Source organism: Crinia signifera, chromosome 1, assembly GCF_055691185.1.
Source record: "Crinia signifera chromosome 1, ASM5569118v1, whole genome shotgun sequence".
NCBI classification, from domain to species: Eukaryota; Metazoa; Chordata; class Amphibia; order Anura; family Myobatrachidae; genus Crinia; species Crinia signifera.
The window spans coordinates 259,277,467-259,291,983 of NC_139217.1; the positions used below are offsets into that span (position 1 = coordinate 259,277,467).

At 41.1% G+C, this 14,517-nt stretch overlaps 1 protein-coding gene across 6 annotated transcripts in view; it reads left to right on the top strand.

The window, feature by feature from the left end:
* The window catches only part of LOC146073832 (transducin-like enhancer protein 1), a 58,002-nt gene extending 45,604 nt beyond the window's left edge, over positions 1–12,398 (top strand). For all 6 annotated transcript variants that reach the window (XM_083181338.1, XM_083181368.1, XM_083181374.1 and 3 more), the window contains exons 16-21: positions 1,230–1,479; positions 1,883–2,130; positions 3,264–3,411; positions 3,503–3,653; positions 10,528–10,604; positions 12,143–12,398. In XM_083181338.1, the coding sequence (XP_083037464.1) occupies positions 1,230–1,479; positions 1,883–2,130; positions 3,264–3,411; positions 3,503–3,653; positions 10,528–10,604; positions 12,143–12,250 (982 nt within the window). In that variant the 3' untranslated portion in view covers positions 12,251–12,398. The remainder of the gene's footprint in view (positions 1–1,229; positions 1,480–1,882; positions 2,131–3,263; positions 3,412–3,502; positions 3,654–10,527; positions 10,605–12,142) is intronic.
* Positions 12,399–14,517: the final 2,119 nt, after the last annotated feature.

Here is a 14,517-nt window from a genome sequence, read left to right on the forward strand (position 1 = left end):
ACCTCAGTGCACTTCTGTTTGCTCTGTGAGGCTTGGTTTTACATTGCATTGCTTTGGTTTTGCCTGGCAATACAAAGTGATTTATACTTCTTGTTTTTGTGAGTTATATACTATTCTCTGTGGTGATGGATCCCTGTCACTATAAAGTTGTAAAAGAGAGCAGAGGGAACGTGGAAAGCTGCGTGTCCTGAAGCAGACCTATTCACATACCTCTGTTCTCCATCATCCTGGAACGTCCAGCACAACACCAGTGATGGGCTCCTCTACTTCCATCATGTGACTTGAGGGCAGCAGAGCACTTCCTCCTTGCCATCTGACCTGTTGAATGACAGATTGCATGTGCTTTGAAGCACATGCAATCAGCTCCAATCACGTCTGATCAGAGGACCAATCCTCCAATCTGCGGGATCATGCATTGCATGATTGTGTGCATACAATCCCTTGAGATTGCATGATTGGGTGCAATGTCTTTCAGGTGTATGGGGGACCTTAAGACTTGTGCATCCATAACATGTTTATTTTAAAGGCTGAAATATCTCAGGAAGCAGAGTTTCAAGGTCCATAAAACATGAAAATGTACTGACCATTCTCCTCTAGCACTCAACACGTTCTTCCGATCATCAGTAGTTGTCTCTCAACAATAACTTTGAATTTAGGATTTTCCAATTTTGTTGTCTTGGAGCCTCATCAGGAAACGCAGTACATCTGTTAGCTAATTAACAGGCTACATTGCATCAGGTATTTTCATGTACCACATTCCAGCTCTTATGCTAGGGGCACACTGTCCAATTGTTTTATTATTCGGACCATTCTTGTCTGGTCAATCAGATTAGTGCACAGTGTGTACACATCACATAGCATAGCTATCATTCATAACCCTGACAGATCGACCTCTGACAAGAGTGCTGTACAACATTTGTTGGTCCCGAAGAGCAGATGTTGTGCAGCAAATTCAGAGTGTATAGACCTTGTCTGCCAGACCGGCAATATGTCCAAGGCAATACAAAGCTAGTTTCGCCATTTTTTTTTAATCTAGTGAACAAATCACCAATTGTGTTTGGTGCCAGAAAAATGTGGAATAATACATTTGTGCCTAAATGTCAAATTAGAGACTCCTAGAAGTGGCTTCAAAAACTGCTAAGCCTCTGAAGTAATTGCTGTAAATAGTGATGCAGTTATTCACTTTACCAGTTAAACAGGATGATTTTCCCTGCTTATCTTTCCCACAGGGCATACTCGTTTCATGTCAGTGCAGACGGACAGATGCAACCTGTCCCGTTCCCCCCAGATGCTCTTATAGGTTCTGGGATCCCCCGACATGCTCGTCAACTCCATACGTTGAATCATGGAGAAGTGGTTTGCGCTGTGACCATAAGCAACTCCACACGTCATGTCTACACTGGAGGCAAGGGCTGTGTTAAGGTTTGGGATGTTGGCCAGCCAGGCACGAAGACACCTGTGGCACAGCTTGACTGCTTGGTAAGGCATTTTGTTATCTTTCTGGTTTCATCATTTTAGGCTCCTACTGTTTTTTTTTTTTTTTTTGTAGCACATAGTTTAAGAAAACAAAGTTTTCAAACATATGATTATCACAAGTATCATATAGAAATCCAAAACTTTTAACCACTTTAAGCAAATATTGTTTTCCCCATTATATATATTTTATGGTCTTCTGTCACAAATGTTTCACTATGATTTAACTTCTAATGTATGCAAAACAGAATGGGTTTTATTTAATGAGCTAATGGTGATAATAGGGTTAAAGTTAGGTGTAAAGGGAAACGCAGAAACAACCGGTTTAGTTTATGGGCTTCTAGTATGTTTGCTTAAATGTGTGATTTAGAACACCTATCTGTATCTGCTGTTCTGTAATCCCCTGCAGAACCGTGATAATTATATTCGCTCCTGTAAACTCCTCCCGGATGGTCGCAGCCTTATTGTTGGAGGAGAGGCCAGCACTTTGTCTATATGGGATCTGGCATCACCCACCCCAAGGATAAAAGCAGAACTTACCTCCTCTGCTCCTGCTTGCTATGCCCTTGCTATCAGCCCAGATGCTAAGGTCTGCTTCTCTTGCTGCTCTGATGGGAACATTGTTGTATGGGATCTACAGAACCAGACCCTTGTCAGGTGAGAAATGGCGCCTGATGGCTGCTTTCTGTCTAATGAACAGAACTAGCTCATGATAAATGTTGATTTACTTTATACATGGACTACAATTGGGAATAGTAACCAGTGTCGAAGCACGAAGCATAGCAAGTCCTCAAATGTTTCTACTCCTATGGTTGAACATACGGAATGACACTTAAAAACAAACCAAAGCAGTTGTGTTGACTATTTTTTTTTTTTTTTTTTGTAAACCGTTGTCATGTCAACCCTTTTGACCCTGTCAACCTTATCCTCGGTCTACCTTTTTATCTTTTGACCTAATACATGTCAATCATATGGGGTTGACCGAATGACTGTCTAGAGTAAACCCTGTGCACCCTTGCAGGGTAGTAGTAGTAGTACGTTTATTTATAAGGCGCCACAAAGTGTCCGCAGCGCCGTACATAGCAAACAAAAAAAAAAAAAAATTACAAGGTAACGTACAGGGTGTGTTGAAAGATACAGTATAAATAGGGGTATAGCTGGTAGAACTAAAATCAGCATCAGTTCAGAAGTAGGTGTCAAAATTGTCAAGGAGACTGAAGATGAAGTAGAGGAAGGGAAGAACAGGACAGGAGCACAGGTGAGGTAATGAGGTAGGGTGAGTACGTGAGGAAGGAGGGCCCTGCTCATAAGAGTTAACATACTAAAAATAGGTGGGTGGACGAACGAAATACAATAGGATAAGTAGGAACGGAGGGGAACGGAGGCAGGATAGGAGGGTTGCCTTTGGTTGGTAAGAAAAAGAATGTCTACAGCGCTGTGGGGGTAAAAAATGTGTGGTGTACTATCCTGCCTTCGTTTGGTGGTCCACAGCCAATACATATTATTTATGTTCAGTCTAATAGGCCAAACTATCATGTTTATCACCTTCCAGTTTCTGATTTGTTGAATATATTCCTACCAATCAATAAGTTAATATTGGGTCCTCTGTATTTTAAAAAGGAAAACAAAGATTTTTTTAGTTGCTGAAACAATCAAATGTTTCAAAATCTTATTTTTTTTTTACTGCATTATGGTTGGTTGGTTGCAGTATTTCAGCTGCTGCGGTCTAACCCTTGAAACCTGTCCGATTTTTAGTAATTTAATTAGCTTTTTTTGGCTCCCCTATTTAGGCAATTTCAGGGGCACACAGATGGTGCCAGCTGTATAGACATTTCACATGATGGCACCAAGCTATGGACTGGTGGTCTGGACAATACGGTTCGATGCTGGGACCTGAGAGAAGGAAGACAGCTTCAGCAACATGATTTCAACTCACAGGTACTGAATGGGGATTAAGCAACATATGAAAATGCAGCATTGAATTCCCAATTGTAGATCTGGTGTTTTTACATTTCCTCTTTACCTACAGATCTTTTCCTTGGGATACTGTCCAACAGGCGAGTGGCTGGCTGTTGGTATGGAGAGCAGTAACGTTGAAGTCTTACATGTTTCCAAACCTGATAAATACCAGCTACATCTTCATGAAAGTTGTGTCCTATCCTTGCAGTTTGCTTCCTGTGGTAAGTAATCGGCATAGGTTATTATAGAAAGGCGATTATAAATATTTATGGTGTTGAATGAAGGTGGGAAATTGTTAGAGAAACAAGCACAAAGGGTTATATAATAGGTTTCACAGAACTGGTGGGACTTCAGCAAGATGGCCCTTAACTTTAAAGCACAATTATAAGGTTGGTTGCTTTACATTTATCTGTGGTTTTGCTGGTAACATCAGAACATATTACATTGCCCTAAGAACACTTGGAACTCCAAACACAAATAAATGCTTTAATGGGTTGTGTAGATTCGACCAAAGTACAATAATGGCATGGTGATGAAATGATGTCCATCTAAGTCATGTGGGACGTGACTTGTAGATATTGAAATACTGGTGCAAATTGATGAGGCCGTATGCTGGGTTTGAATTGCCAAATTTGTACAAAAAAACTTGCAGATAATGTTTTAAAACTGCTGTGGCGGTGAGGTGAAGCCACACAACCTAATGGTGCATACTGTATGCTTCTGCTACTTGCGTTGGGTGGATGGATTATTTGACACCTGGGCAGAGTCCTATCTCACATGTGGTGAATTCTTCATGTAGAAATGACTTTATTATTATTTTTTAAAATGGGTACATTTAAATTTTTGCTTAAATGCAAATTGCGTCCAATTCTGAGTAAGGTTTTTTTATTTAATTTTGTAAGCTGTGAGGATAAGTGAGAAAAACAAGAAAATGTAAAGCATCGCTTGAATTAAATAATTGATCTCCCAAGTGAATCCATAAAATGTGTTGGTACTTGTGTATTTTGGCGGCGCCCATCGCATCGCATACCATAACGCATACGATGGTATGCGACGCGATATCGTTCGATAGTGTACGATGGCATACAATTTTCAAATTGTATGCCATTGTACATGGCATACAATGCCATACGATGCGATGCGATTAAACATTGTATAAGCACCCTAATGGGTGCTTATACAATGTGAAGCACCCTAATGGGTGCTTAAAATGTTAAATGAACCCCCACGCCACCCCCCCACTATAAACGTGAACCTGAAGCGTGACGAGCGGCGGCGGTATGCGTCCTACGACCTTTTCATACCCCCACTATCCACGTCGGCGTTGAGAATAGAATAGTGTGGCGAGCCACCGAGCCCGAAGCGTGGCGAGCGCAGCGGATACCTGTGAAGCCCGCGAAGGGACTCGTTTACCTGTGAAGGTATCCGCTTCCCCTCGCTGGGCTCGCCACGCTTCGGGCTCGCTGCGCTTGCCACTCTATTCTCAACTCCACGCCGACGTGGATAGTGGGGGTATAAAAAGGTCGTAGGACGCGTACCACCGCCCCTCGCGGCCTCGCTGCGCTCGCCACGCTTCGGGTTCACGTTTATAGTGCGGGGGTGGCGTGGGGGTGCATTTAACATTGTAAGCACCCATTAGGGTGTTCAAAAGCACCATTTAGGGTGCTTATATGATTTTTCATCGTATAGGGGGTCAAAATCGCATCGCATGCCATCGGGTACATGGCTTGCGATGTGACACGTTCATCATACGATGTACATCGGGGGCGCCGCTATAATACACAAGTACCAATGTGTTTAATGGCACATTAAAATAAACTAAAAAACATTAAAATGTCACATCCAGAAATCGTGTGCAACTGGGATTGTGAAATAGAGCTACAAGAAAAATGGGGCAAAACCTGCACTGAGATGGACTGAATGTCCCCTTGGTGGAGTCGTGCACGTGTTTTGTAATCCTGGGTCCCACTGGTGGTGTTGTCCTTATGGCTCTAGTTGTATAATTACCAAGTCCAGACAGCCTCAACTTGTATGTGGATTGTATCCAGGTTTACAATGGTAAGGTACTTCCAAATATAGGGTCAGTCTTTTAAAATGAATCAGCAGGGAAGTTGTAGATTCTTGTAGCAGTAGGCCCTGAGTCACAAACGCGTTTCGCTGAACAGTCAGCTTTATCAACGCTTGATTGTGGCAATACAAGATGGAGAGGCTGGTAGTCCATTACATTTGTCTCACTAATCCAAATTTGAACATATATGGTAATGGCTGATAAATCATACATTCATGGAGATTACGGATATATATATATATATATATATATATATATATATATATATATATATATATATATATATATATATATATATATATATATATATATATATATATATATATATATATATATATATATATATATATTTGTACTGAGGTATGTATCAAGCAGGCAGGATGCCTTTCTTCTCCACAAGAAGCTGCTTAAGACTATAGTAGTTACCAACCTGATATCATTATTACTGTTGAACACATCAATCAATATTACCCTGCATGCTCACCACCTAGGTGTCATCCTTGACTCTAAACTGTCTTGTGTTCCCCACATTCAATCTGTCTAAATCGTGCTACAGTCCTCTAAAAAGTAGATCCAAAATATCACCATGCCTTGCACAAGTCTAAAACTAATGAACGCTCTAATGTTCTCGCAAATTGATTATTGCAATAGTCTCCATACCGGTCTTCTCATTATAGACGGTCACCACTACAATCTATCCAGAATGCAGCTGCGAGGCTAATCCTCCTTGCTAGATGTTAATAGTCTGCAAAACTGTTCTGTCGGTCCCTCCTAATAAATAAATATATATATATATATATATATATATATATATTTCTACTGCATTCTATATAAAATACTTTTACTTAAACATAAGGCCATAAACCAAGCTGAACCCATTGTACATCTCATCTAAATATATCTCCCAACCTGACCTATTTGCTCTGTACAAGATCTGTTTCTCATCCACGTCTTATTCGCTCCCATTCACAAGTGCAGGACTTTCTTCGAGCTGCACCCACTCTAGGAAATGCCCTCTCAGACACAAGAGTCTTCTTTAGTCTGCAAGCCTTCAAGGATTCCCGAAACGCACCTCTTCAGGCAAGCGTACCATATTCTTGAACCACCCACATAACCTTTTCATAAACTCTCTTCTCTAATTATATCCCTTTACAGTTCACACACATCCTTAAACATGTTATCTCACTTTCCCATCCTCCTGACCAGGCCAACATTGCTTGGTGACCATTATCATACAGCCCACCAAGAACTGTAGCAAACCGGTGAACCATTGCTCACTAGAGAACACCTGTCATTGGTGTATCAATGCCTAGACCCCTGTAAGCTTGTGAGCAGGGCCTTGCTGCCTTGCACTGTATCTACCCAGATGGTTTTGTCACGGTTTGCATTGTGCTTTACACATTGGCATTTGCTGCGATATATAAGAAACTATTAGAAATAAGTGGCAGCATTTACTGGTTTCGTGACTCAATGTAGTTGGGCTGCCTACAGTATTGTTGAAGAACATGAATAGTTTCTGCTATATGAAAATACAAATCAATCACAGTACAGATTTCTACAAGTTTCAGCACAGCACTAAGTAAAATAAATGAGAAACCAGGAATCAAATCTGTTTATAGTGAATCAAAAGGCTATTTAGGAGTGTCTTACACCATTTACACACTATCATGGTGTGTATTCCTTTTATGCTGCTAATAAACACCTAGAAATGCAAGTCTGTGACATGTTTGCTAATAGCATCATCTACTAGTGTTTGGAGCTTACACATAGGCTTCTCTAATGCATTTATCAATAATAGAGGAATTCAGTAAAACATGATGCTTTCTGAAAACTGGAACACTGCCGCAGTGATAGCAAACAGAAGCGGAAGTAGTGAGTATGGGGAATGCTAGAAGCATTAGTTTCCATTATAAAGGATGTAATAAATGCTCAGTCTGTATGAAACATTAGTTCTCTGTAAAAGCATGTTAGAAAATCTAGTGGGTAGGGAGGCCTTAGAGACCTAGCCGAAGCTTCTAATACAGTCCAAAAAGGAACACCTTTTTGAAAGAAGCAACTTAAGGTCAGGTAAGTTGTTGCTTTGCAGGTGAGTCAGTTCAGTTACTCTTAAGGAGCCCATACACGCTCCGATCCCGGCGATGCGATATGTGCTTTGAGGTGTGTGCTCCCGCGGCACCTCATCACACTAAAAAAAGTATGTGCTACACATACTTTTTGTACTTGCTTTTCATCACATTGCATGCACTGCGATGTGATGGATGCTATTTAAGCCCAGAACGCATGCCGGGATCGGAGCGTGTATGGGCTCCTTAATGACCAATACCTACATGAAACTCCTCCCCACCCTGATGCTCCAGACTTTGCTATACCCAATATTTCCCCATACAATTATTGTGCGAACATGAAATCTTCTTTATTATACTGCTGTACAACTTTTTCCATGAAGAGAACTGAGGCTCCACTGAAGCCGCGGGCAGTCTACACTGTGCCAGCTAGTCAGATTTTGAGGTATATTCAATTCCAGTCGGAACTGCTGTCTTGTCAAAAAGATGTCAGTTTCCGACCAGAATAGGTCGGAAGAGGTTCTGACCTATTCAATTCCGGTGGATTGGCAGAACAGCTGCCAATTTACCTGCTTTTGTCAGAAACTGCCAAATCCGACAGGTTTTGGGCCCGTTTCCGGCAATATCAATCCAACTTTAAAAGATGTCAGATTAAGGCAGGGAGTATGCCCTGAGTGAGTAGCAGCAGCAGCTCATCGGGTAACATCCACCTGTCCTGGCACTGTTCTACCTGCTGGATGCATACTGCCGCCACACGCTCACCTGGTGGCCAAATATAGACATTTGGATATGGCTACTGCATTGAATAGGTAGTGTCTGATCTGTTCCGACAAAAGAACGTCTGAATGGATCCGACACTAATTGAATATACCCCTATGTGTTGTGGAAAAAGAGGTGGCTTTAGAGAGCGCAGGCATCTACAGTGTTACTTATTATTATTAACAATTTCTTATATAGCGCACAAATATTGCGCAGCGCTTTACAGAGAATATTTGATTTTTCACATCAGTCCCTGCCCCAGTGGCGCTTACATATGTTGTGTGCCATTCCATTATGCCTTTTGTGCGTTGATGCTTCCTCCTTTACTGCAGTGGGGAAATATTTATAGATGTGCTAGCTAATGCTTTGTCTGAAATGGACCTTCCACCCATAATGAGCAAAGATAAACAGGTTAGGTCATTTTATGTTTTTATCTTATATAATTTATTTAATCTAAAATAAATGGAACAAAAAAATTCACCTTTTTAAAATATTGCTCTGATTAGTGGATTTTGGGAGGTGTAATGGCTGGTTAATTCAATATTTATATGAAAGAAGCTAAACAAAGGAAGAATTGATCACTTTCAGTAAGTGGGAGCTATCCTGTAACGGTTTGTAAAACTATCTTCAAATGATCACAAATTGCGTTCTAAGGATATGTGAGTTTGAAGAACGATTGTGCATCCCCCTCCATACTCATTACAATAAATAGGAAATGTGTTTAATGCACAGCATAATACAGTACCTCAAATGCCGATGTTTGGCATCTGCCACATTATGCAGTACCTGGGTCTTTTGGGTTAAATGTATAGTCATGACACAACTGATCTTTGTGTAGTGGATACACTTGTTCTAAAAGTAAAATAGAGTAAAACCATGAAGTTAATCGTTTCAAAAATGGTTCCCTGTTAAGATTAGTGTTGGTGCAGCTGTTTGGCTGTACTGGAGGCATTTAAGAACTCTGGGAGTCCCTGTTGTGAAACACTGGTGTCAGCTTCTCATTCTTGTGTGTGCAGGGTGATCCTATATATAATTTCATGGCTGGACAAATACCAGTTGGTATGACAACAAAATGCACACTGACCTATGCATCCTACAGTACATCAGACTGTCTGACTTACTGATGATGCAGTAAGCTATGTAATTCAATGCATATCTTTAACTTTCTGACACATTCTGCTTCCAGCCGCTGATTGACTTGTCATTTCCAATTCTAACTGGACTTTAATGTGCCACGTGAAGTTTAAAATGAAGGCTATGCAGTCTTCTTAATAGTGCAACTAGTTTTATACTTTTGTACTTTTTTTTTATTGTTGATAACACTACATGTTCTTATTCGTTACAATAGGATCACAACATGTACTTACGGTTTCTAGCCCTGCATGAATTGTCAGCAATGCTAATTGGTTATATTCTGTGAAGCCGTTAACAGTCAGATGACTAGCACACAGTCGAGGTTTATCTGGTCTAGCATCTGTGTTCAGGCATAATGGTCTTTGGTTGCTGTTGAGGACATGAAGACACTATTTCTATGCCAACGCTGTAGCAATGTTTGTGAGGGAGGAGGTTTTATGGCCAGTTGGATATGAAGACGTTATTGGCTTAAGGTTAGAAATGGGCTACACAAACTTGTCATCACTGAGGCTATGTTTGAGATGGAATAATACAATTTATGTATTAATTGAATCTGCCATTGTGTAATGTATAGCCTACCATTGGTGTGCATGGTTTAGAGGCATATAGGCTGAGCCCATTCATAGTACTAGGTGTGTTGTATTTGGGTGCCCAGAGGCCTGATTTTGGGCAGAATTCTGCTCATAGCCTCTGGAAGGTGTGAGCAGAAACAATGGAATATTTGTCTGGTGCTCAATAACAATTTAAATTTCCCTTCTATAAGTTGAGCAGCTCATACACGTCCCGATGCGGGCGTGCGTTGTGGGCTTCAATAGCAGGGATCACATTGCATTGCCTGTGCATGCGATGCAATGTGATGAAAACGAAGTACAAAAAGTATGTGCAGCACATACTTTTTGTACTGTGCGATGAGGTGCCGCGGGAGCACGCAACTCAAAGCACAGAACGCACAGCCCGGCATTGCAGCGTGTATGGGCTGCTTTAGTCCTTTTTAGTTTATAAAATGCAAAAGCTTACTCCATTAAAAAAAAAAAAAAGTATGGAATGTTCTAATATTGTATCTTTCTTTAGGTAAATGGTTTGTCAGCACTGGAAAGGACAATTTGCTAAATGCCTGGCGGACACCTTATGGAGCCAGCATTTTTCAGGTGAGTCAAGTAAATTGGCTGGCTAAATATTCACTGGTTTAGCTATGGATGCTGTGCAATATGTACCTTGGTTAATGCAGTACTTGTCTGTGCCTTTCTTTCCTGGTGCTTGTAGCTAGTGCACCTTGCCTGTATCCAAAGGCTGCTTCTCTATCCTCATCCAGCGTGATCGGTCAGCTGCCTTTGACACTGTTGACCACCCTCTCCTGCTCAACACCTTCCGCTCCTTTGGCATCACTGGCATGGTCTTCTCCTGGTTCACCTCCTACCTTTCTGATCGCTCCTTCTGTCTCCACTCCGAGCTCCTCCTCTCCTCCTACCCCGCAGCCAGCCAGTGTTCCCCAAGGGTCAGTCCTTGGCCCTCTCCTCTTCTCCCTCTACACCACCTCTCTGGGCACCCTCATCAGCTCCTACGGCTTCCATTACCACCTTTATGCTGATACCCTAATCTATCTCTCCTCCCCCGACCTATCCCCATCACTCCTGCCCAAGGTCTCCGAATGCCTCACGGCCATCTCGGCCTAGATGACCCAACGTTTCCCGAAACTAAACATGGCTAAAACTGAACTTCTAATCTTCCATCCCCCAAACATCCCCTCTTCTCCCACTAGCTCCATCAGCATTGGTGAAACAGATCACCTCCATCGACCAAACGCGCTGCCTGTGTCATCATTGACTCCTCCCTCTTTCACCCACCACATTCATGCGCTCTGTCTTGCCGCTTTCACCTCTGCAACATCTCGCGCATCAGACCATTCTTCTCCACTGACGCGCCCAAAATTCTCATTCACTCTTGTCCTCTCCCGCCTTGACTACTGCAACATATATGCAACGTATATAATGGTAGACTTGTTACACTTATTCACCAATAGGTTGTGGATATGGGTGCTTTCATTGCTTAAGTTGGGGTTAATTGAAAGTTTGGGCTTGGATGTAACAGGAAAATCTGCCTGTGTGGGTAAAACTGGGTACACTATATGATCATTTCTAACAATATGCACAATAACAATATCATTGTGCATATCTGTTAGGCAAACTTTAACTGCATTTTCATAAAACAAGATGGTCACTTCTACAGCAAACGATATATTATGATTTTTTTTAAAAAAAACTTTAGTGTGTATGCAATAGATCGTTGATTCTGGACCTCCGGGGAGTTCAAGGGAAAGGGGTAACAATGTTGACTGAGCATATCGCATAGCTATAGTCTTGTTTGCTACTCCGATGGATATCTTTTTTGTGAAGTAGTAAGAATAGTAAAACTTGTGAAAGATTCTGGAAGTATGGTTTTTTTATAAACCTATTTTTTAGACTTAAAAAAAAAAAAAAAAAATTGTACTCCACTATGACCAGGATTAAAGTGATTTTATACTGCTGTGCTTTATAAAGATTCTAATTCACAAATACGTGTCTGTAGCACAGCTGCACAAAATATTTTATTGAACAAGTCAAATAGATTCAGCACCATATCTGGTTATGTTTAAAATGGCTAGTGGTTTCTGTAACAACCTCCTGTTTTTGTTTTTATTTTTTTCCAGTCAAAAGAATCTTCATCTGTTCTGAGCTGTGATGTTTCTACTGATGACCAGTTCATTGTCACGGGTTCTGGTGACAAGAAAGCCACAGTCTATGAGGTCATCTACTGAAGGCCTTTTTCTTTTACTTGGGTTCCCCTCCTACTGCACGGACACACGAGGGGTGATAATCTGTCCTTTTTGGGTTAGTTCTGTTTTTAGGTGTATATTTTATCAGTATCGGCCAGCGTGTATTTAATAATAAAACTGGAGAAAACTATAGTTGTGTCCGGTCTGTTACTGCAGAAACTGCATTGTTTGGCCTTCAAGATTTATATTTTTCCACCCATCTAAGCTATTTTCCCAGGGGTGTACAGCTTTCCATAGCAGGGCGCTGCAATGCAATGCCCTCTACCTTGGTCTACCAGCAAAAGAACTGCACTGATTACAGCATGTACAAATCACAGCTGCCAGGCTGTTAACCAACCTGCCCCGTTCTAGCCACATAACTCCTATTCTCTACTCCCTTCACTGGCTGCCCATAAAATGGCGAATCATTTCATGGCGAATATCAACTTACTGAATTTCAAAGCCCTACATGACCAACGCCCAAAGTACTTACTGTCCCACCCGATGACTTCAATCTGTAGATGACGGACTTTTTAGTAGTACCTAGGATATCCCGTAATTCATCTGGGATCGAGCTTTTAGTCATGCAGCTCCGACTTTATGGAACTCTCTTCCCTGCACAGTTTGAGAGGCCCCCACTCCTAGAATGCTTCGAAAACCGACTCCAGCATTTCCTTCAAGTATGGTTTATGAAAAGCTCTGTACTTTCATAGTTTCTGTATTGTATTACATTCATTTTCTCTGTTAAGAGCCTTGAGTCCTATTGGAGAAAGAGCACTATAAAAGGCAAGCCACCCATATCCTTACTTCCATTGTATTAGAAGACCCCACATTTGTAGAGGAAAATTCCCTTTTTTCAAGTGACAAGTCTCCCTATTAGCTATTGTCTGGCAGTCGGAGTATATTTCTCTGCATTAGGGCTAAATCACCCCCACATGTAAATAAAATGTTAACCCTTAGTAGCTTTTGTTTGATCACCCTAAACTGTGAGCAAATTGTTTTCCATTACACAGTGCCCTATCTCCACCATACTGGTCCTAATGGTTGTTCAAAAGTAGGTACTCCCAGTATGTGTCCTCTTAGAAGCTCCTGACTGGTTAGGTGAATATTCGCATCCAGATTGGCGTAATTGTTTTGGCATAACAGCAGTTAAATGTCATTGCCCCCCTACCTTCAAGGAACCAAAAGCAAATCAACAATTGATTCAAAAACTGTTTCATGGACAAGTCTAGGCGATTTCTTTATCAGTTAGTCAGGCAAATGGCCTGGAATTGATTCAAAGTGTGGCATTTGCATTATGCAGCTGTTAACTCACAACTTGCAGTCAGATTCGCTCTCCTTGCAGATGAAACAGGCCATCCTTAGGCTACTAAACAAATATCAATACTAGAGGTAGTTGTGGCCACATAAACAGTTAGGTACATTTTGAGAAAAAGACCATACTGGTGAGCTTGGGAAACAAAAGCCTGGACATCCAGACACAACAGTCGTCGATAGTCACATGATCATTTTCATTGAATAGAAATCCACCCTTCACGATATTCATCCAAGCAAAGTATACTCTCCAGGAGGTAGGCATAACATTATACAAGTTTACCATAAAGACAAGACTTAACCCATGCAAACCCATTCATAAACAGGCTAGATTATGCTTTACCAAAAACCATCTAAAAAAAAACCCAGCAAAGTTCTGATACAGCATTCTTTGGACAAATAAAACAAAGATCAACCTGTATCAAAATGGAAGGGAAGAAAATAGTATGGAGAAAGCTTCAAAACCTTTCACAATCTGTAAAATATAGTGGGGGCAGTGCAATGAAATGTGTGTGCATGGCTCCCAGTGGCACTGGGTCACTAGAGTGTGTTTATGGAAAGACCGGAGCAGTAGGATTAATTCTGTGTACACAAGATCTACTGTGAAGCAGTGTACAATCAAGTTTCCTGAATTTGTGATGGATTCTGAGCCACAGTTTAGTTGGGACAATGACCAAAGAAAACAATGACCAAAAAAGCGGCAAAAGCCATCCAAAGAAGTGGAATATTCTGCAATAGGCAGATCGATCACATGATTCGCTAATGGAGTATGCATTTAACTTGGTGAAGACCAAGCTAAAGACTGAAAGAACAATAAGCATAACAAAGGAAGAAAACAATTACTGGTGCTGTCCATGGATTCCAGAGTTCAGTCATTTACTTCAAAGGATTCTCAATATGGTATTAAAAATGAATATTTAAGATTTGTCCCAATTACTTTTGAGCCACTGAAAATG